This window comes from Leuciscus leuciscus, assembly GCF_965113295.1.
Source record: "Leuciscus leuciscus genome assembly, chromosome: 20".
NCBI lineage: Eukaryota > Metazoa > Chordata > Actinopteri > Cypriniformes > Leuciscidae > Leuciscus > Leuciscus leuciscus.
This window is the reverse complement of record NC_138744.1, coordinates 11,800,445-11,820,492: the sequence shown is the minus strand read 5'-3', so window position 1 is coordinate 11,820,492 and position 20,048 is coordinate 11,800,445. Positions and strand designations below refer to the sequence as shown.

Here is a 20,048-nt window from a genome sequence, read left to right as displayed (position 1 = left end):
GTCTCTTTTACAGTCAGAAAATGTAAAAGAAATGCAAACTACAACAATACACAAGGACTTGGATCAATTAAAACATTTATTACAAAACATTTTATAAAACTATTTTTATAAGACCATGAAGGTTCTTTACGTATTTAAAAAAATAAATAAAAAAATGAATTGACCCTTTTCACATTTCCGGGGTTCTCAGAAGCGGAATAGTTATGTTGTTGAAATGTTACTGTTATGAACAGCACTTTCTTTAAAGTATAAAAAACTGATAATAAAAAAAACAGTATAAAAAAAAAAAATATGATTCGTTAATCAGCTGCTGTGATGTTTTACGGTTTCTTACACAGTTATTTCCAGTTGCATTTTTTTGTGAATATCTGGCAACTCAAATGCGATGCTTGCTGTGCACATATGCGGTAGTAGGAAGTGGTGAATGAGGAGAGAACAAGGCTAGTGCTCGGGCGGTTAAAGGGGACATTGGGAAATACAATATCCGTCAGAATAACTAGTCTTTGACTGCACACCTCCATACCTCACTGCTGTAAGTATTGCTGTGGTCATTTAAGAATTATAGGTGGTATATATATTATCCAGTCTCACTGTGCCAAAGGCTATCTGCTTCTGTAAGGCCAGTCTATTATATGCATCCCATATGATTCAAATCACTTTTCAAATGCCAGTTTTCTAAAACCTATTTTGATGTTGTTAAGAAGTGTTGGATGACTATAGTGTCAGGAAGTGACTGTATGATTTACAGACCTTCCTGCTCCTGCCATGACAAGTTGGAAATGTTTGGTTCAATAAAATCATTAATTGAATCTAAGAAAAGATTAAATATGCTCAGGGATGGGATAGTCAAAGATGGGATAGCTGGCTAAATGTTGGGAGTTTTCTAAACTGATTAACCCAAGCATTATTTTAATGTTGGATGGATAAGCTTGAATGTGAATATAACATAATAAACAGTGAGATAATTGTTATGCTTGTTATTGGTGTAAACAGAAAGATGTCACCAGATGAATTAGTCTACCTAGGAATCCTTGGTGCATCAATACCTGTAGGATTCCTCTTCCGCTACCTAAGTAAGTCTGACTATGTCTTTCTTTACGTTAGAGCCCGCATATTAAAATGTGTTAATAATAGGGTAATAATGGGGCGGGGCGGGGTCACTACGTCTGTTTCATCATGATTTTAACAACTCTTGATCACTTTTGTGTGCATTATTTACCAGGCCCTCCGGTCAAGCAGGGGGCGGCATTGCTCTTGGGTTTGATCATCTCCATTGCTACCTGTGGGATCCACACTCTACACTCTTTCTTTACAGTGTTAGGAACATGGCTGATTATAAAGATCAATTGGAGGTTAGTGTGATATGTAGCTGTCTGGAATTTTACATTAGATTCGGAGCTATTTCCCTGTGCTCTGTTTTATTTTTTTATTTAGAAGTGCCCCTGCTCTGACTTTGGGCTGGACGTTTCTGTACCTCCTCTTTTTCCGTCTGGTCACCTGGTTTGGCCTCCCTCAGCCAACACCTTTTGCCAATGCCATTCAGCTTCTTTTAACATTGAAGGTAAAACGCAATAAAATTAGACACATTTTCCATGTTTTAATCTTTTGATATAATTATTGAATGAGTTTTGTTTTGAATACACAGATGGTCAGTTTAGCTAATGAGGTTCAAAGTTATTACTTGGAGAAGAAAAAGGAAGTGAGCGCCTTCACTAAGTCCCCAGTTGTGGGAGGACTTTCCCATGAGCCTTCACTCTATGACATTATATCATATAGCTACTGCTATGTGGGCATAATGACAGGTATTTTGCATATTGATTTTATTTCCTGGAATGCTTTTGAGTCTGTTCAAACGTTCTGTGCTGTATGTTTTGCATGTATGCTAACTTGTCTTTCTCTGTTTCTCTCTGCTACTAGTTCAGTAATGTGTGAGTCCAATTTCTTTTTATGACTGATTGTGTTATTATTGCTCCTCTTTTACCATGATTTGTCCTCCCAAACCATACATCCATTATGCTTCATGTTGTCATCCCCTGTGGCACATTGAAATGGCTCATTATTGCATTCGATTCCATACCTATACTCCATTCTATCCCAATATCATGTGTCATCTTTGCCCATCTACGCCATGTCTTCATTGATAACTCTTACCATGCTCTCCTCACATTCCTTCATTTTCCATTCTTTGTCCCACCCACTCTTGCCGGTGTCTCCCAGGTCCCTTCTTCCGCTATCAGACGTATGCAGACTGGTTGCACCAGTCCAGTCCCCTGTCGCTGCCGGGTAAAGAGCCCTGCCTGCAGAGGCTGAAGATGGTGCCCGTTTACGGAGTTCTCTTTATGGCTGTCAACTTTGTCTTTCCCTTGTCCTATGTCCGTACTGAAGAATTCCTGGAGCACAACTATTTTTACAGGTTCGTTTTACTGGATTAAAGGACCAATCCAGACTGAGTCTAAAAGTAAAGTCCAAAGGACATAATTATATTTAAATTGCAGTTTATCAAAATTTTTTTTTTTACCATATTAAGAATCATAGTGGTTATGTTTCAGATTTTTCTACATGGTGGCAATATTCTTTGTATTCCGGATGCGTTTCTACTCTGCATGGTGTGGGGCAGAGGCAGGTTGCATCAGCGCAGGTCTAGGCTGTTACCCCCAGGGGGCGCTGTCCAAACCTGGGGGAGGACCAACGGTGAAATATAGGTAGGGTGATTCACTTTTATTACCTGATAGCTTTTTAATGTGCTTTTGCGGTTTGACTGTAACTTGTAAATATGATGACTTGAACTTTGAGGATTTTATCTAATCAGGAGGTACATCAGGGAAAACATGGCATGTTCTATAAAAGGATATGATAGAACTTTAATTATCCAAGAATAGAAATGTATATGTTACAGTAATAGATTTGAAGCAGGATCCAGTAAAGAACAGCATCAGAGGTCAGCAGGGTTACAGTTAGGCAATATTAAACTGTAAGGCAAGGCAAGTTTATTTATATAGCACATTTCATACACAATGGCAATTCAAAGTGCTTTACATAGAATAAATTAAAATAATTAAAAGAAATAAGAATAATTAAAACAGTTTAGAAAAATAAAATAAAATACAGTACAGTACAAACAGTCGGACGAACAGCGGCACAGTGCTCATTCAGTAAATGCACAGCTAAACAGAAGTGTTTTGAGTCTGGATTTGAATGTGACTACTGTAGGAGCACATCTGATCTCTTCAGGAAGCTGGTTCCAGCTGCCGCTGGCATAATAGCTAAAAGCCAACTCGCCATGTTTAGAGTGAACCCTTGGTATTTCTAGCTGATATGATCCTAATGATCTGAGTGATCTGTTGGGTTTATATTCAGTGAGCATATCTGCAATGTATTGAGGTCCTAGGCCATTGAGTGATTTATATACCAGTAATAATACTTTAAAATCAATCCTAAATCTAACTGGGAGCCAGTGTAAAGACCTGATGACTGGTGTGATGTGTTCATATTTTCTGGTTCTGCTCAGAATCCTGGCAGCAGCGTTCTGTATGAGCTGCAACTGTCTTATGGTCTTTTTGGGAAGGCCAGTGAGGAGTCCATTACAATAATCCACCCTGCTGGTGATGAAAGCATGAACAAGTTTCTCTAAGTCTTGTCTGGAAACAAAGCATCTAATTCTTGCAATATTTTTCACATGATAGTATGCTGATTTAGTTATTGCTTTGACATGACTACTGAAACTAAGGTCTGACTCTAGTGTCACACCAAGATTCCTGACTTGATGTTTAGTTGTTTGACCCCTAGAGTGAAGGTATGCGTTCACCTTGAGAACTTCATCTTTGTTTCCAAACGCAACGACTTCAGTTTTGTCTTTGTTTAACTGAAGAAAGTTTTGGCACATTCAACTGTTCACTTCATCAATGCATCGGCACAGGGAGTCAATGGGGCTGTAATCATTAGGCGATAGTAAGGCTAAGTAGATCTGTGTGTCGTCTGCATAGCTGTGGTAAGCAATTTGGTTCTTTCTCATTATTAGGCTCATTGGGAGCATATACAGGTTGAACAGGAGTGGCGCAAGAATTGAGCCTTGAGGGACTCCGCATGTCATGGATGTCCACTCAGACTTATGGTCTCCTATACTCACATAATAACCTCTGCCATCTAAGTATGACCTGAACCATTTTAGGACTATCCCAGAAAGCCCCACCCAGTTCTCCAGCCTGTCAAGAAGTATGTTATGATCGACAGTGTCAAATGCAGCACTGAGGTCGAGTAGTACCAGCACTGATAATTTGCCTGAATCAGTATTTAAGCGAATATCGTTTATTATCTTTATGAGCGCTGTCTCTGTGCTGTGGTGCGGTCGGAAACAGGATTGACATCCTGTACATCTCAAGACAAACATGATGCATTAGAATAGGAGAATTTTCAGAAGCAGTTAAACACATTTTTTATCCATTACAAAAGCTTCAAATTGATCACAAATACATTGCAGACATAATGTTGTAAATAATTATTGTGGCTGGAGACAGCTGATTTTTAAAGAAAGATCTACAGTTGCTCAAAGGCCCATTATCAGCAACCATGTCCTTTTTTAATCTCATGTTTTGTTTGCTAATCCAAGTTAATCATTTTAAAATGTTAATTGATCATTAGAAATCCCTTTTGAACAGCTTAAAACTGTTGCCACTGATTAAGGAAGCAATAAAAGTGGCCTTCTTTAGATTAGTTGAGTGTCTGGTGCATCATGAGTTATGGGTTTGATTACAGGCTCAAAATGACCAGAAACAAAGAACGTTCTTTGGAAACACGTCAGTCTATTGTTGTGCTGAGAAATGAAGGCTGTTTAATGTGAGAAATTGAACTACTTCCTTCTTAGAACAGCACAGACTGCTTCTAACCAGAATAGAAAGAGGAGTGGGAGGCCCTGGTACCCAAATGCGCAAGAGGACAAATACCTTAAAAACAAGACTGTTTCTAGTTTAGAAACAGACTCCTCACAGGTCCTCAAATGACAGCTTCACTAAATAGTACCTTCTAAACACCAGTGTTATCAACAGTGAAGAGGCAACTCTGGGATTCTGGGCTTCTAGGCAGAGTAGCAAACAAAAAGCCATATCTCAGGCTGGCCAATAAAAAGAAAAGATTAAGATGTGGAAAAGAGCACAGACTCTGGGCAGAGAAAGACTGGAGAAATATGTTGTGGACCGATGAGTCCAAGTTTAAGGTTTTCGGGCCAAACAGAAGAACATTTGTGAGATGCAGAACAAATGAAAGGATGCAAGAGGATCTGTCAAGCATGGTGGAGGCAGTGTGATGGTCTGAGGGTGCTTTGGTGGTGGTACAATGGGACATTTGTACAGGGTAAAACGGACCTTGAAGAAGGAAGGCTATCATTTTGCAACGTCATGCATGCCATACCCTGTGGACAACACTTGATTGGGGCCAATTACGTCCTACAACAGGATAATGACTCAAAACACACCTCCAAACTATGCCAGAATTATTTAGGGAAGAAGCAGTCAGCAGGAATTCTGTCTGTAATGGAGTGGGCAGCACAGTCTCCGGATCTGAACCCTATCGAGTTGTTGTAGGAACAGCTTGATCGTATGGTACGGAGGAAGTGTCCATCAAGCCAATCCATCTTGTGGGAGATGCTTCTGAAAGCATGGGGTTTAATCTTGTCAGATTACCTTAAACAATTGACAGCTAGAATTCCAAAGATCTTTAAGGCTGTAAATGCTGCAAAAGGTGGCTTTTTTGATGAAAGCAAAGGTTGTAGAATACAATCATTATTTCAATAAAAAAATCTGTAAATGACTGCATTTCCTATTCATTTGCTATTTTTCCTCTTCAAACGTATTTCATGTGTGTTTTCATGGAAAACAAGGACATTTCTAAGTGATCTCAATTTTTTCAACTGTGAAAATATAGAAAAAATATAAAAATATTTATTTACTTATTCCAAGTTACATATATTTAAAATTGATATTACGAATTCTGAGAATGTATAGTCATTTTCAGAATTGCTAAAGATTATATTTAACAGTGTAAATAAATGAATTGCGTTTTTAAAGATTAGCTTGAAAATTAAAGTAAATAAAAAATCTGTTAATATCAGACTGGTAACGATATATTGTGAATCACTAGTGTAAACGGTACTCACAATAAAAAAACGTCCATGTTTCTTCAGCCTGTGCTTATAAGATTATCTACAGGAAATGACAAGCTCATTTGAGGTTTGATCATGTGGTTGATAATGTTGTATGTTTCAGTCCTGATCCAGACACAGCTGTGGAGTATGACTTCAAAACTATCCAGAACATTGACTGTTATAATACAGATTTCTGCGTCAAGGTTCGGCATGGCATGCGCTACTGGAACATGACGGTGCAGTGGTGGCTTCACCACTATATCTACCCCAATGCCCCTTTCAGGGCGTACGCTCTCAGGTACGAGCATGTACATTTGACCTTTCAATTGCATTGTGGTTAAAATGCTCTGTTATTGACCATCATAATCTTCAACTTTGTTTTGTCTCTTTTCTCACATTGTGGCAGGGCTGGATGGACAATGTTAATCAGCGCTTACTGGCATGGCCTCCATGCTGGTTACTACCTCTCTTTTCTCACCATCCCACTGTGTATCGCAGCAGAATCGGCCATGGAGGCTTCCGTCAGAGCCCGTCTGGGGCCGAAGGGTCAGAACATCTTCGACTGGATCCACTGGTTCCTCAAGATGAGGGCTTACGACTGCATGTGCATGGGATTTGTTCTCCTGAAGGCCAGCGACACCATCAGCTACTGGAGCTCCATATACTTCATAATTCATATCATCGCCATTGTTTGTATAGGAGTAGGACAAATCATGAAAGGAGGGAAAAAGAGAGAGAGGAGGGAAGGAGCTGAAGGAGAGAAACAGGATGTGGTAAGAGAGAAGGCTGAGTGAAACAAATGTGTGATGTGATGATTGTGATTGATAACTGGAGAGTTTGTACGTTTACACACACAAAAAAACATTTCCCAACATGCACTGTAATAGCCATCAACTGCCATTTAACAGATTTTGTTTTTTAAAAAGGAACACAGAGAGAAGAGTAATATGTGATGAACCCAAGGATATCAATCTTTATTTTATTAACAGTGAAAATAGCTTTCAATTAATTTCCATACGTTTAATGTTATCATTTGTGTTTTTATTATTGTCCGGTGAAAAACAGTGCAACCTTATAGATTCATCCTGACCAGGTCAGTATTGTATTTATATTAATAGAGTTTTTCTGCTAATCAGTGGCCATGGGACTCGAATTCAGCTCCCACACAGAGGACGTATAACTGAATCCATCCATACACACACACACACACACACACATACACAAAACTGATGAATGTTAGACCCCGGCCCTATCACTACATTGAGTGCAAATTGTAAATGTAGAGATTTACTCTTTCTGTAATAGTGTCAATGAGGTCACACAACCTTTGTGATAACAGAGTTGTATAAATGGGATATTAAAAGTTGGTCTGCCTTGTTTTTCATCCATTCTGAGTATACATTGATTGTTATGTATCACTATTATTTGTATTATTCTACAAAGAATGTGAAAGTATTTGGAAACTTTCTTTTTCTCACATTTTCAGAAAGTAGGAGTGAATGTTTTTGCTATTTTGTTCATTTGCTCTGTAGTTTGATGCCATATGATGTAAAGTGCAACCTAATGTTAAGTGTTGCTAAACTTGAATCAACAAAGTAATATGTTATTACTAAGAGCAATTAAAGTCTGGTTGAGTCTGAATAAGTATGAAAGATCTTCTCAAAAGATCAGATGTAAAATCTTTCCTGCAAAATTAATTCCAAAACATTCAGATTTTTTTTTGTACACTGGAGGTTAGTGCTGGTGTTTAGTTTATTGATCGTTTCAGATTGTATGCTGGTCCCTGTAATGTCTACCTGCTATATTTTATCTCTAATGTTTACCTTCTGGACTATATTTAACACAGGATATACCACTCATATCCTTCCAGGTTTTGTGTTTTCAATAAAATTTTTATCCCCAAAATTTTGGCCAAACTTCCTTCTCCTGATGTCATTTCTGTGTTTGGATACAAAGTATATTAAAAATTATCACCTGATTTTTCATTATTGTCTCGAAAATTTTTGTTATTCCTATTTTTCTCTTGCTGTAATTGCTCACATTCTGCCTTGACTTGTACTACTTTTCAAAAAGGTGGGCATGAATTGTATAAAAAAAAATTCCAAAGCATTTGATAAAAAAAACTGTAATATTTAACTATTTAAAACTATTTTCTAATATAATATATTTTACAATGTGATTTATTCCTGTGATGCAAAGCTGAATTTTACTCTCGTCTTCAGTGTCACATAATTATGATCCTTCAGGAAAAAAAATTGTTGTGGAAACCGTGGACATTTTTGGGGGGGATTCTTTGATGAAAATTCAAAAGAACATGATTTATTTAAATTAGAAATGTTTTGTAGCACTATAAATGTAAAATTAAAATTTAAAGTATTAATTTCTTTTAACAAAGAATTACTGACATTAAACCTTTAATATGTAAAGTATACCAATTGTCGGAATTCTTTTGACCATTTTACTGAATGTTTCATAAATTGCATTGAAATTTTTTTTTGTTTAGTTCTCGTGTTTAGTAATGGTGTGTAAGTTTAGTTATAAGATTTGATAAATCTGTTAATCCGACAAAAAAAATGCCCTTCGTCTCCATGACAACAGGCAATAAACCACAGGAATATGCTTAGCACCTACCAAGGCTCATAACAAGCAAGTCTTATTTTTCAACAGATTTAAAACTTATTATTAAAAAAAATAAGAAAATTGAGTAAATCTGCTATCAGTCCACATAGAAAGGACATTTTCCTATTGAAGACTGAGTTGTCTTTACTCATGGAAACGGGATCTGTCAATTGCCTTTGTCTCTTCGTCACAGTTTGTCGTATAGCGTGTGAGGCTGGTGTTCAGCTGGCAAAAAGTACAAGGAAGTGTTTCCAAAGTTTATTTTCATGAGATACAAAGTCCAGACACACCTGTGTTCTTCTCCGTCAGTGGGAATTCTCCGCACATCTGACTACTGCCTTTTTTGGATTGTGTTTGTTGTTTTCGTGTTTTTTTTTTATGTGGAATCTATGTTTATAGTAAGTTACCTGATTTCTGATGGAGCTGAGAGAATTCAACAATCAAGTCCATCCAACTCCAGGTAAGAGAGTATGTCTAACTGAGAGCTGATACTGTATGCTTAAGGGGTGGATAGAGTTTATTTACGGTTTGCTAGCAATTAGTCCCCCGAGGACAAGAAATACCCTATAGTGTAAAAATAGTAGCCCAATTTATTCGTATGTAGCCTACTTTATAATAACTAAATGTATTAGTGGTAGCCTACATTATAAATTGGTATACTTTAAGTTGGTTAAATTGGAACAACTAATTGCGAACTAAATTCATTTTAGTCCAAAAGCAGTGGAAATGTTCCAAGTATACTTGAGTACACTTTAAATATAGGCTACTCTTGAGTCTTGCATTTAAGTTTTCAAATGCAGAATTCACTAAGCATAAACTTAAAATATATTTAGGTACAATTGCAATTCAATTAGCCTACACTGTAAGAGTGTTGAACATATACGTAGCCTAATCTTTATAAATAATGGCACAGTTTAAGAATTTGCCTTTTACTGACACCCCCCAGTATACCAGTAACTCACAAATCCGGAGAACATCAGTGAGACAATGGGAATATATTATTGAATGTAGGAAACACTACAGACTGGATTTGAACCCTGGGTCGCTGCGACACAAGCGGACTCGGTTTACCAGTTGAGCCACCATAATATTAATAATTTGTTTAATAATTCATAATATTTTGAAAGTCCAAAGGGCTGCAGTCTATATTTCAAAGTGCAACGGTCCATTAAAGTACCATTAATGGGAAAAGTGTAGGCCTATTACAGTAGGTGCATTGAGTGTATTAAGAATACACTAAAGTAGCCAAATAAAAATTCTGATCAGGTACGTGAATTTCTTTCACCATTTCAAACTGACTATATGATGTTTTCTTTACCTATTTGTCATAATTACTTACTTTTGCAACTACTTTCTATGTACAGTATGTAAAGCTGTTTTGCAACCATGCAAAATTGTGAAAAGTGCTATAGATATAAATTTGAATTGTATTAAGCAATAGCCTGCCTGATATTCAAAATGTAGGCAAATTATTGAAAATGTCAAGGTCATAATTATAAAACTTACTTCCTGATTTTCTTATTCCTGACCAACTAGTAATTATGAGTTTTGGTCACTTTGGGAGTTTCCGAGTTAGGTGTGTGATTGTGAGAAAACATGTCAGAGGAAATGGATGCAAAGTCTGCCCTAGTGAAAAAAAACCCTATGCCAAAATGTATTTAAAATAACCCCAAACATTTATTTCATACTAACTATACTACAAACCCATTAATATATTTACTGACATATTGCTTGAGACTTATAATATTATATTTAATTTATAAATATTATAATTAAACTTTATTTGGAGTTTTTCTTTATTGCACAATGCATATTTATTAATATTAAGCCTAGGCTATGTGTTTAATATCACTATACGTAAGTTAGTATGATCACTGTATAATTTAAATGCAAGATATTTAACTAATGTATACTTGCAAAACTTTCACTTTAGCACAATCAAATATAATTAATGTATCTTTAGTTGGACCTCAGCAATATTTCCAGATAACTAAAATGCATTAAGCACAAAATTACTTGTTCTAATTTAGCAGACTTTAAGTATAGCAATTTAGTATACCAAAAGTACAATCACAGGGTAGCTATTTATACAAGTACATAAATATGTAAATGTATTGGTAGTATACTTAGCATAAAATAAATGTATTTCAAATACATATTTATTTTTCACTTGGGGAGCTATACATGTTTTCATTTACAGCTGAATAACTGCAAAATCTTAAGCTATTATAAGGCATCATTTTGGATACTATATTTGACAGTTCCTTAATTGTATGTCAATAAACTAAGTAATTTCTTTACCAATTTGTTTGAGTAAAAATAACCAAACATTTTGAGCAAAATCTAAACAAATGTAATTTGGGGAATTCCGAGAATGCCATTTCCAAATATTATATATATATATATATATATATATATATATATATATATATATATATGTATGTATGTGTCTGTGTGTGTGTGTGTGTGTGTGTGTGTGTGTGTGTGTGTGTGTGTGTGTGTGTGTGTGTGTGTGTGTGTGTGTGTGTGTGTGTGTGTGTAAATAATCATACTATTTACTAACTACTTTTTTTCAATTACTGTATTTGGTGAGGTAATTAATCAGTTAATTAGCTTTTTACTGTTGCTTTTTTATGTTCTTTATTTATTACAATGACTAATGATGTATGTCTTGTTCAGTGTGAAGTCTATGATGTAAAGTCTGTTATTTTACAAGTGATAAGGAGAACTGGCAGGGATATATGGGTCATGGCTATGTATAGAAATGTGGTGCATAGAATATTTTCAGAGCTGATAGGAAAATGCTGCTCTAGTTTGTTCTCAGTCCTATTTTTTTAATACAACCATTACTGTACCTTATACTGTAATGTCTCAGAGTACAGTTAAACGTCAGTATTATAGTTTCCTTGCCATATATCATTTTAATATACCAACTTTTGTAATTGTTATTGCACTGAAATACATCTGTTTTCTCTGAACACCAAAAGACTACCCTAGTCCTTATGGTTCCCAGCATTCATTGAGGTTGCGGACAGTTCCAGCCCAAGAGACCAGTGCGGCTCAGTTTGATTGGGCCTCCCCCCCTGAAGATGCTGAAGACTCTAATGAGCCTCGAAATCTCCGCGAGCTGCCGCTGCACATGGGCCTGAAGAGAGCAGTATGGTATAAATGCATTATCTCATTACATAAATGTACCAGTATCAACTTTAACATTTTTACATTACCAAAATTCAGCTGTACTCTTAACACTAGCTCCCAAAAGTTTCAGACAGAATTATCCATTGAAACTTTTAGTTTCAGAAAGTTGAATCGTAATAGGGCTTGTTTCTCCCTCACTTTATTCCAGGCAGGTGCAACAGATGAGAACTCCAGTTGTTTCTAGCTCTTGGAACATCAAACAGTCACAGACATTTCGCCGTTTCTGTGAGGTTGCCAAATATGTTCTCAGCTATTTTGTTCTGTGGAAAAGGGGAATCCAAATGATAGGAGGTGAAATAAAAAAAATAAAAAAACATACAAATATAAATTAGACATTCTGCTCTCATCAGCACGTTTTTGTAAATCAACTGGTCATCTAAGAAAAGACGCCAAGAACAAGATAATATAAAAGCCTAGTGGAGATGAAAGAAACGTTGTATTCAAAAATAAAAACTTGTTTTCTTGTAGGTCACTTTGGTGGAGGAGTCCAATCCTACTTCCTGTTCCTGAGATTTCTTGTGATTCTCAACTTCCTGTCCTCCTTGTTAATCGCAGCATTTGTCCTCATTCCCAGCATTGTGTTTCGCTCTATGAACTTCAACTCCACCATCCCTACATTCAATCTAACCGGTAGGAACACTGTCTCTCTAGTATAAGAAGCAAATTTCCATGCTTCAGAATGAGAACATTCTAGCTGGTTACTGGATAACACAGTCCTCTTTCTCTGGACTGAGACTCTTTATAATATCTGGTAAAGCTGCAAGACCCTGACAACATGTTTAGCATTAGTACCTTCACAGTCTAACTAAGAAACGAACAGTCATATTAAATAAAAAAAATAAAACAGCGCTGATGTCATTTTCATAAGCAGAGGTCTTCAACCCTGCTCCTGGTCTTCAACCCTGCTCCCACTGTTCTTCAAAGTTTATTTTCAGCACACCTGCCTGTGATTTTCAGGAGATCCTGAAGAGCTTGATAAGCTGGTTCATCTGTGTTTAATTATAGGGCTTGAGCTAAACTTTGCAGGACAGTGGGTCCCCAGGCGCTGTTCAAATGCATTTGTTGATTTGGTTAATAATTCATTGTAATAACTAATCCTTTAAAAGAAAACCTTAGATCACTTTAGAAATAGTTGAACTATCTTAATGGGAAAAGTTGTTTTCTGTAGTTATTAATAGTTTGCTGTCATTTTACTAACCTTCTACTCCTAATATTATTGGATTCAGGGTACACAACACTATCAGGAAATAACCCTCTTTGTTGAAATACTGTTTAACATTAAATATTTTCTTAAAAGTTCACTTAATTTTTTTTATTTATTTTTTTGAAACAGGTGTGGAAATATGCTTGCAGTATGATCCAAAACCTGATACCCTGATGGTGTTCATCACATACTTTCTGGACCTGATCTCAGGAACGGTATGGACACACTTAATGAATACATTTCTAAATATATTCACCCCCGGTTTCACAGACAAAGCTTAAAGGGGTGGTTGATTATGATTTCACTTTTCTAAATTTAGTTAGTGTGTAATTTTGCTGTTTGACCATAAACAACATCTGCAAAGTTAAGACGGTCAAAGTTCAAAGCAAAGGGAGATATTTTCTTTTAAAGAAATTGCTTTTTAAGGACTACAACAAACGGCTGGTAGGGACTACACGACTACACGACCTCCCGTGTTAGTGACATCACAAACCCTAAAATTTACATAAACCCCGCCCCCGGAACAAGATTTATAGATTATCAAGACAGAATATGCTAATCAATGACTTGAAGATAACTACACATAAGCTACATAAATTCACCAACTAATCATTCAGAAATGTTGTCTACATGTTGTCACTTCTTCTTGAGTCACTCCATCTTTGTCTGACTCCGGTTTAAACATAAAAGGCTGTTTAGCCTGTTTCATTTTTAGTTTTTGAATTTTTCAGTGCGTGTCTGTGTGTATGTGTATGTGTGTGTGTGTGTGTGTGTGTGTGTGTGTGTGTGTGTGTGTGTGTGTGTGTGTGTGTGTGTGTGTGTGTGTGTTTTTTTTAGGGTTTATTATGTTTGTTTTTGAGCCTGTTCTTAAATAATGTGAAACTTACTTAGAAGTCACTCTGAATAGAAAACAAATAGAAAATAATCTGTTTATTAGTCTGCCACATCTTATTTTTGTATTGTGAATATCTTCTAAATGATCTTCACTCATCACAGTCATGTCTTCCTTCAGGGATTTATGGAGTATTCATACCTGTTTTATGGCTACTATAACAATTCAATGGTTGAGAGTGATGGCTTCTCTTACAACATCCCTCTGGCGTATCTGTTTACGGCATCCTTCTACTTCCTCTTCTGCTTCATTTGTATGATTATTAGGTGAGTCTTGTCAGCTTTCTCAGAATTTTCTACCAGCATATTATAAGAACATTGCTGAAGTATTAAGCCAACATCCCTAATTGACCAACAGAATGGGCGGCACGGCACGTGTTGCCGTTGTGACGGGTGGAGGAGCAACAGGGGGTTACAGTACACTGGTGTTTACAGGATGGGATCACGGTCTCCAAGGAGACCGTACAACAAATCTTAAACAGAGCAATTTTCGCAACCGGTTACAGGTCTGTTTGGAAAACAAGTTTTAAATTAAATACCTTCAGGTATTGTGTAGGATCAGGTTCCTTTTGGAAAATAAGTCATTAAAAGGAAACTGCTAGTGCAGAATTATGTTTATCATTATCTTGACAACATATATATTTTTTATCTTTCTCACCGTGTCTCTTTCCCTCAGGTGGATCTAGAAGAGGAAAGACTTAAAAAAAAGGCTGCCTCCCTGACTTTGGGCCAAACAGTCTCTCTCTACGCGCTCCGTGTTTTCCTCAACATAGTTGTCTTAATTCTCATCGGTGCAACTTTCTATGGCATTGCTAAGGCAACACAGTTCAGCCAGGTTAGCTGAAGTTAAAAAAGACCAAAAACAGTAACTAAAACTAAACAGTCACATTAAATTTATGTAGAGATGAATTTGTCTAGCACTGCGTCTGAAATCTAATACTTCCCTACTGTAGAACATGCAAAAAACGTATGCCAACAGACATAGTATGTCTGAATAAATAGTATTCGAAAAACAGTACTTGAATGGATGACCTACTACTTCGGTGGACACTTTACTGTCCCATGAGCCCATAGGAGAGGAGTAATGGCGGTAAACATGCATTGCTGGGTAGTAACTGATTATATATAATCCTGGATTACGTAATCAGATTCTTAAAATTAAATACTTGTAGTTGGATTATATTACATTTTTAAAAAAATACTCGTAATCAGACTACTGTACTTGTTTATTGATTACATGATTACTTAACATTCACAAATTGGCAGTAAATTATTCATAATTCAGTGATTCTCCCTAATTCTCCTTATTTTATCTTTTAAATTTTCCTTTCTAAAAGAGCCTTTATCTTATTTATATGTTCGGAAAGTCTTCCAGTTTTGTGGAATTGCGCACACAAGAATGGCTGCTAGTTAGGCAGTTAGCTAGTTAGCTAGTTAGTGCTATAGGCAGCTATAATTACATGGAAAATTGAGAGGCCACAAGAAAAATATTTTTATGTCAATTTACCATTTTTTAGATCAAATTAATTATTAGCTTTTCATCAGTTTCCGAACCCCCTGCAGTTCCTACACAAACGGCAGTTTGAGACAGCCTGACATATGTTTAATGCACTTCACGCTGGTGATAAAGAGTCGAATACCTATTCTTTTTCTTTGCTTTTTTAAATCAATATGCTACTAGATGATTCTATTCAAATTGACAAATGAGTTAGGTCAAAATGAATCAAAAAGTAATCAGATTATATTAATAAAATGTGAAATGTACAGTAATAGATTAAATTACTAAATACAAAGTTTTCATCATGTAATTTGTATTCAGTAATGGATTACAGTTTGTAAGTAATCTATCCAGCACTGATCACATGACAGTGACAACATGGCGGATGTAGTACGTCCGAATTTCTTCATACTACACACTTTAATACTGTATAGAATGCACTTTTTTAACAGTCACAAAGTAAGTTTCAAACCAAGTGTAGCACCTATTATACAGCATATGATTTCGGACGCAGCATAGGTCTGTTTTTTATCCTTAGAGGATGTTTTAAGATGATTTACAAGTAAAATTATAAAAATCAATGTCAATGTGTTTATTTATTTGGTTGAGGTTCTGATTACCTTTTTGGGCTTTATTTTTTTGACAATGAATTGATTAAATCTCTCTTTCTTTCAGCTTAAACAAAAAGAAACAACAGGCTTTGTGACGCTGCTGTTGCAATACTTACCCTCCATGGTCATAACAGCAAGCAATTTTGTGGTGCCTTTACTGTGTGACAAGATTGCATTACTGGAAAAGTATTCTCCCAGTACCACGGTCATCCTGGCCTTGCTGCGGTTAGATCAATTCTCGCACCCACACCAAATGAAGATATGAAAGAGAACAAAGAGCAGAAAGATGAAGAGCAGTACTTGTTTAGCCTTGGTTAAAACCTCATTGATAGCTATTAGCCTGCAGTTTCTTTTGTTCATTTAATAGCTTTCAAAATGAATCATTTCAAATGAAGCACCATCATTTTCGCTAAATACTCACACATTGTTTGTTCATCCACTGCTCTCTTTGATTTGATCTCTGTCATTGTTCTTTTAGAAACTTATTCAGCGTGCTCAATTTTACTCATTCTCTCCATTTGTAATTGTAGGGCAGTCTTCCTGCGTTTGGTGAGTTTGGGTGTTTTGCTGTACACTCTGTGGGAACAGATTACCTGTGAGGGAGATATCTACAAAGAAAACTGTATACCCTGCAATTATTATTACAACGAATATAAGGTAAACAACTTGAGATTATGCACAAAAAATTTGGGGTTGGTAAGATTTTTAAATGTAATTTATTCCTGTGATGACGAAACTGAATTTTCAGCATCAGTCTTCAGTGTCATTTGATAATTAAAATGTACAAATTTTGTGCTCAATAAACATTTCTTATTATTATCAATGTTAAAAACAGCAACACTATCTCACGACCAATTCGTACGAATTCGTACGAATGATAAAAAGATGGCTAAATCGTACGAATTCGTACGACCTCACTCGTACGAATTTGTACGATTTGTCTAAACCCACGTGATGGGTAGGTTTAGGGGCGGGGTCAGGGATAGGTCATTCGTATGAATTCATACGAATTGGGCATTTATTTGAAATAGAAATATTTTGTAAAAATGTAAGTCTTAAATTTCTATATAAAATTAATTGTTTAAAAATCTTACTGAGACCAAACTTTTGAACAGAATACAATTAGTACAAGTTCTAATCAATGACTTACTGTTTAATGTCCAAAGAATATAAATGCTGCTTATTTCCTTTTCTTTTTTTACTTCAAATCCCTCTTTCACATCCACATAGTGCTGGGAGACACGAGTTGGACAGGAAATGTATAAACTGACTCTTTTTGACTTCCTGATTACCATTGCTACACTGATCCTGGTAGAATTCCCACGCAGGTCTGTTTGTGTGTTTGTGTGTGTTAGGTCATATATTTCTATATTAAAAATGTATGTCTTTAACTTATTTTTGGCATGTTCAGGATTGTGGTGGATCATTGCTCATGTAAACTAACTCAGTGGGTGGGACGGCAAGAGTTTCTGGTTGCCCCAAATGTTCTTGCTCTAGTTTACAGTCAAACAGTGGTTTGGACTGGAGCTTTTTTCTGTCCATTGCTGCCATTCATCAACACCATCAAATTCATCCTCTTTTATTACTGCAAAAAGGTACCATGGCATGAGCACAACCTTCTCAGACACGTACAATTGATTGAAATTGCTAATTTTGTCCATGTTTTCTTGTATCAGATAACTCTCTTCCAGAACTGTCAACCAGCAACAAGAAACTTCCGGTCCACCACCTCCAACTTCTTCTTCCTGTTGGTTCTGGTCTTTGGATGGATGTTGGCCACCATGGTTCTCCTTTACAGTGTGACTAAGTGAGTGAGGCCTGCCACTCTCCATGTATTGTTTTTGATGACAGAGAGAGAATATTCAAGTATAATCTTTACATTTTTTTGGTAGGATCCATCCATCTTATGGCTGTGGGCCTTTCCGCTTTTACCCAACAATGTGGGAGGTTGTACCCCAAGCTACCGAAATGCTAAACAACACCAGTGCAGAATTCCTGTTTTATATCGGCTCCCAGAAATTCTCTATCCCACTCTTCATCTTCTCCTGGTCAGTATAAACAGCCATGGGTCAATTCAGAATTTCTTATGGTTTAATGTAAAACTTTACTCAGCATACATTCTATCAGTTTACTAATTCATTGATTTAGATTGATAAATAATGCTATAAAGATAGGACTGCTTATGATAATATTGTTGATGAAAATGTGATAAAAACGTATTACATTTATGCATTACATGTATTTGATATTTAATACACAGTGTGCTCCTGTGCTATGTAAGCGCTTTAACATCTGTCCATGGGAAAAGGGTAGCACTCCTGAAATCTCAGTGTAAGCTGGTAAGTGCTTGTCATTAATCTAAATCCGCAGACTAGAATGGTTATGCATATTTAAATTGTGTCAGTTGTGTAACTGTATTATATAATAATATTTATTTACAATAAATTAAATTGGTATACCTTTAAGCAAAAAGTGTTTGAGGTCTGGATATAATAACACTGAAAGCCACAATAAAATAATATAACATTTAAAAAAAAGGGGTGTGATTACCTACCTAAACTAAGACTTTCTTCTTTCCAGTTTAACCTCTGACTGGAACCATTATTAATCCCTCCTTTAATCTGTATTTATCTGGGTGTAACAGGAACAGCGTGACAAGCAATTCCTGGTCCGACAAATTGAAGAACTGAATGCCACAGTGCAGAAGGAACAACGTGAACCACAGCAGCCCCAGAGAGGGACTGACACAGCAACACGGTGGAATCAACATGACAATTATGCATTTGCCCGCGATGAAGATCCAAGGCCATATTAAGACTTAGTTGATAAAGTGCAGCAGTGTATGCTGGAATTCTGAAAATCGTGCACTCCATTATTTTACACAAATGCATCCAGTGATACTTTTACTACCGTTAAAAAGTTTGGGGTCAGTAAGATATTTTGAAAAGAAATTCATATTTTTATTCAGCAAGAGGATGCATTAAATTGGATAAAAGTGACAGACATTAATAATGTTTTTTCAAACTTTCTATTCATCAAAAGAATCCTAAAAAAAAAGTATCATGGTTGCTATAAAAATATTAAAAAGCACAACCGTTTTCAATAATAATAAGAAATTATTCTTAAGCACCAAATCAGCATATTCTAATGATTTCTGAAGGATCATGTGACACTGAAGACTGGATTAATGATGCTGAAAATTCAGCTTTGTCATCACAGGAATAAATTAAATTTTTAAATATGGTAGAACAGAGCTATATTTTAACTTCAACTGTAAAACAAATATAGTGTTTGTTTTTTATGAGTAATATTTCACAATATTACTGTTCTATGATCAAATTAATGTAGCCTTGGTGAACAAAAGAGACTTCTTTCAAAAACATTTTATAATATTAACAACCCCATACCTTTGAACAGTAGTGTATAAATGTTTATGTATACAATATATGCATGTTTATGAGGCAATGTACACATTTCTTACTTACTTGTGTGAAATGCCTTGAGTGTTTTGACACGCAAAACTTTTATGATGGATAATGTACTCTGGTGTCATTGGCTTTGTTATGCTGTACCTCCTTAAGAATAAAATCCTAATTATTTTTTTACTCAAGTCTTTGTTCATTTGGATGAGTATTCCATTCTTTTTTAAACCATGAAAACATCACACACAAAAACTGAGGACCTCTACACAAACTGCTTCTATTTTGAAAACATTTTCATAAAATGTAAATACACGATCAGTATAGAATGGTGAGCGTTATGATGACTACAAAGATATTCCTCACATGAGAAAGTATTTCATGGATTGAGCTGATGCATCTCTGGTAAACAAAAGGCTTTCTTTGAGGGTTCTTTAGGTGCGCCCTCGTGTGGTACTCTACACGTTCTACA

At 36.0% G+C, this 20,048-nt stretch overlaps 2 protein-coding genes and 1 long non-coding RNA gene across 3 annotated transcripts; 2 read left to right on the top strand and 1 right to left on the bottom strand.

Moving 5' to 3' along the window:
* The first annotated feature begins 373 nt into the window (after positions 1–373).
* On the top strand, positions 374–8,041 carry mboat7 (membrane bound O-acyltransferase domain containing 7). The gene is made up of 9 exons (XM_082148738.1): positions 374–532; positions 994–1,073; positions 1,223–1,352; positions 1,435–1,561; positions 1,646–1,802; positions 2,218–2,413; positions 2,550–2,702; positions 6,258–6,434; positions 6,543–8,041. Exons 2-9 carry the CDS (start codon positions 998–1,000, stop codon positions 6,928–6,930), a joined length of 1,404 nt encoding a protein of 467 aa, XP_082004864.1. The 5' UTR covers positions 374–532; positions 994–997; the 3' UTR covers positions 6,931–8,041.
* LOC309483103 lies at positions 2,965–17,377 on the bottom strand. The gene is made up of 2 exons (XR_014200496.1): positions 17,020–17,377; positions 2,965–5,940 (listed from the first exon to the last, which is right to left on the bottom strand). It is a non-coding gene; the product is annotated as an uncharacterized lncRNA (long non-coding RNA).
* On the top strand, positions 8,272–19,762 carry tmc4 (transmembrane channel-like 4). The gene is made up of 16 exons (XM_082148736.1): positions 8,272–9,215; positions 11,743–11,917; positions 12,102–12,244; positions 12,422–12,583; positions 13,287–13,372; positions 14,170–14,315; positions 14,407–14,554; positions 14,725–14,883; positions 16,222–16,382; positions 16,688–16,814; positions 17,388–17,485; positions 17,569–17,752; positions 17,834–17,964; positions 18,050–18,205; positions 18,418–18,496; positions 18,802–19,762. Exons 1-16 carry the CDS (start codon positions 9,173–9,175, stop codon positions 18,970–18,972), a joined length of 2,169 nt encoding a protein of 722 aa, XP_082004862.1. The 5' UTR covers positions 8,272–9,172; the 3' UTR covers positions 18,973–19,762.
* The last annotated feature ends 286 nt before the right edge of the window (positions 19,763–20,048 follow it).

Bases quoted from the DNA above. Each gene is read 5' to 3' on its own strand.
- mboat7 (XM_082148738.1), top strand. From the start codon at position 998: ATGTCACCAGATGAATTAGTCTACCTAGGAATCCTTGGTGCATCAATA. The intron at 1,803-2,217 runs GTATTTTGCATA...GGTGTCTCCCAG, and splicing joins CTATGTGGGCATAATGACAG to GTCCCTTCTTCCGCTATCAG. The intron at 2,414-2,549 runs GTTCGTTTTACT...GTTATGTTTCAG, and splicing joins GAGCACAACTATTTTTACAG to ATTTTTCTACATGGTGGCAA.
- tmc4 (XM_082148736.1), top strand. From the start codon at position 9,173: ATGGAGCTGAGAGAATTCAACAATCAAGTCCATCCAACTCCAG. The intron at 14,316-14,406 runs GTGAGTCTTGTC...ATTGACCAACAG, and splicing joins TTCATTTGTATGATTATTAG to AATGGGCGGCACGGCACGTG. The intron at 14,555-14,724 runs GTCTGTTTGGAA...TCTTTCCCTCAG, and splicing joins ATTTTCGCAACCGGTTACAG to GTGGATCTAGAAGAGGAAAG.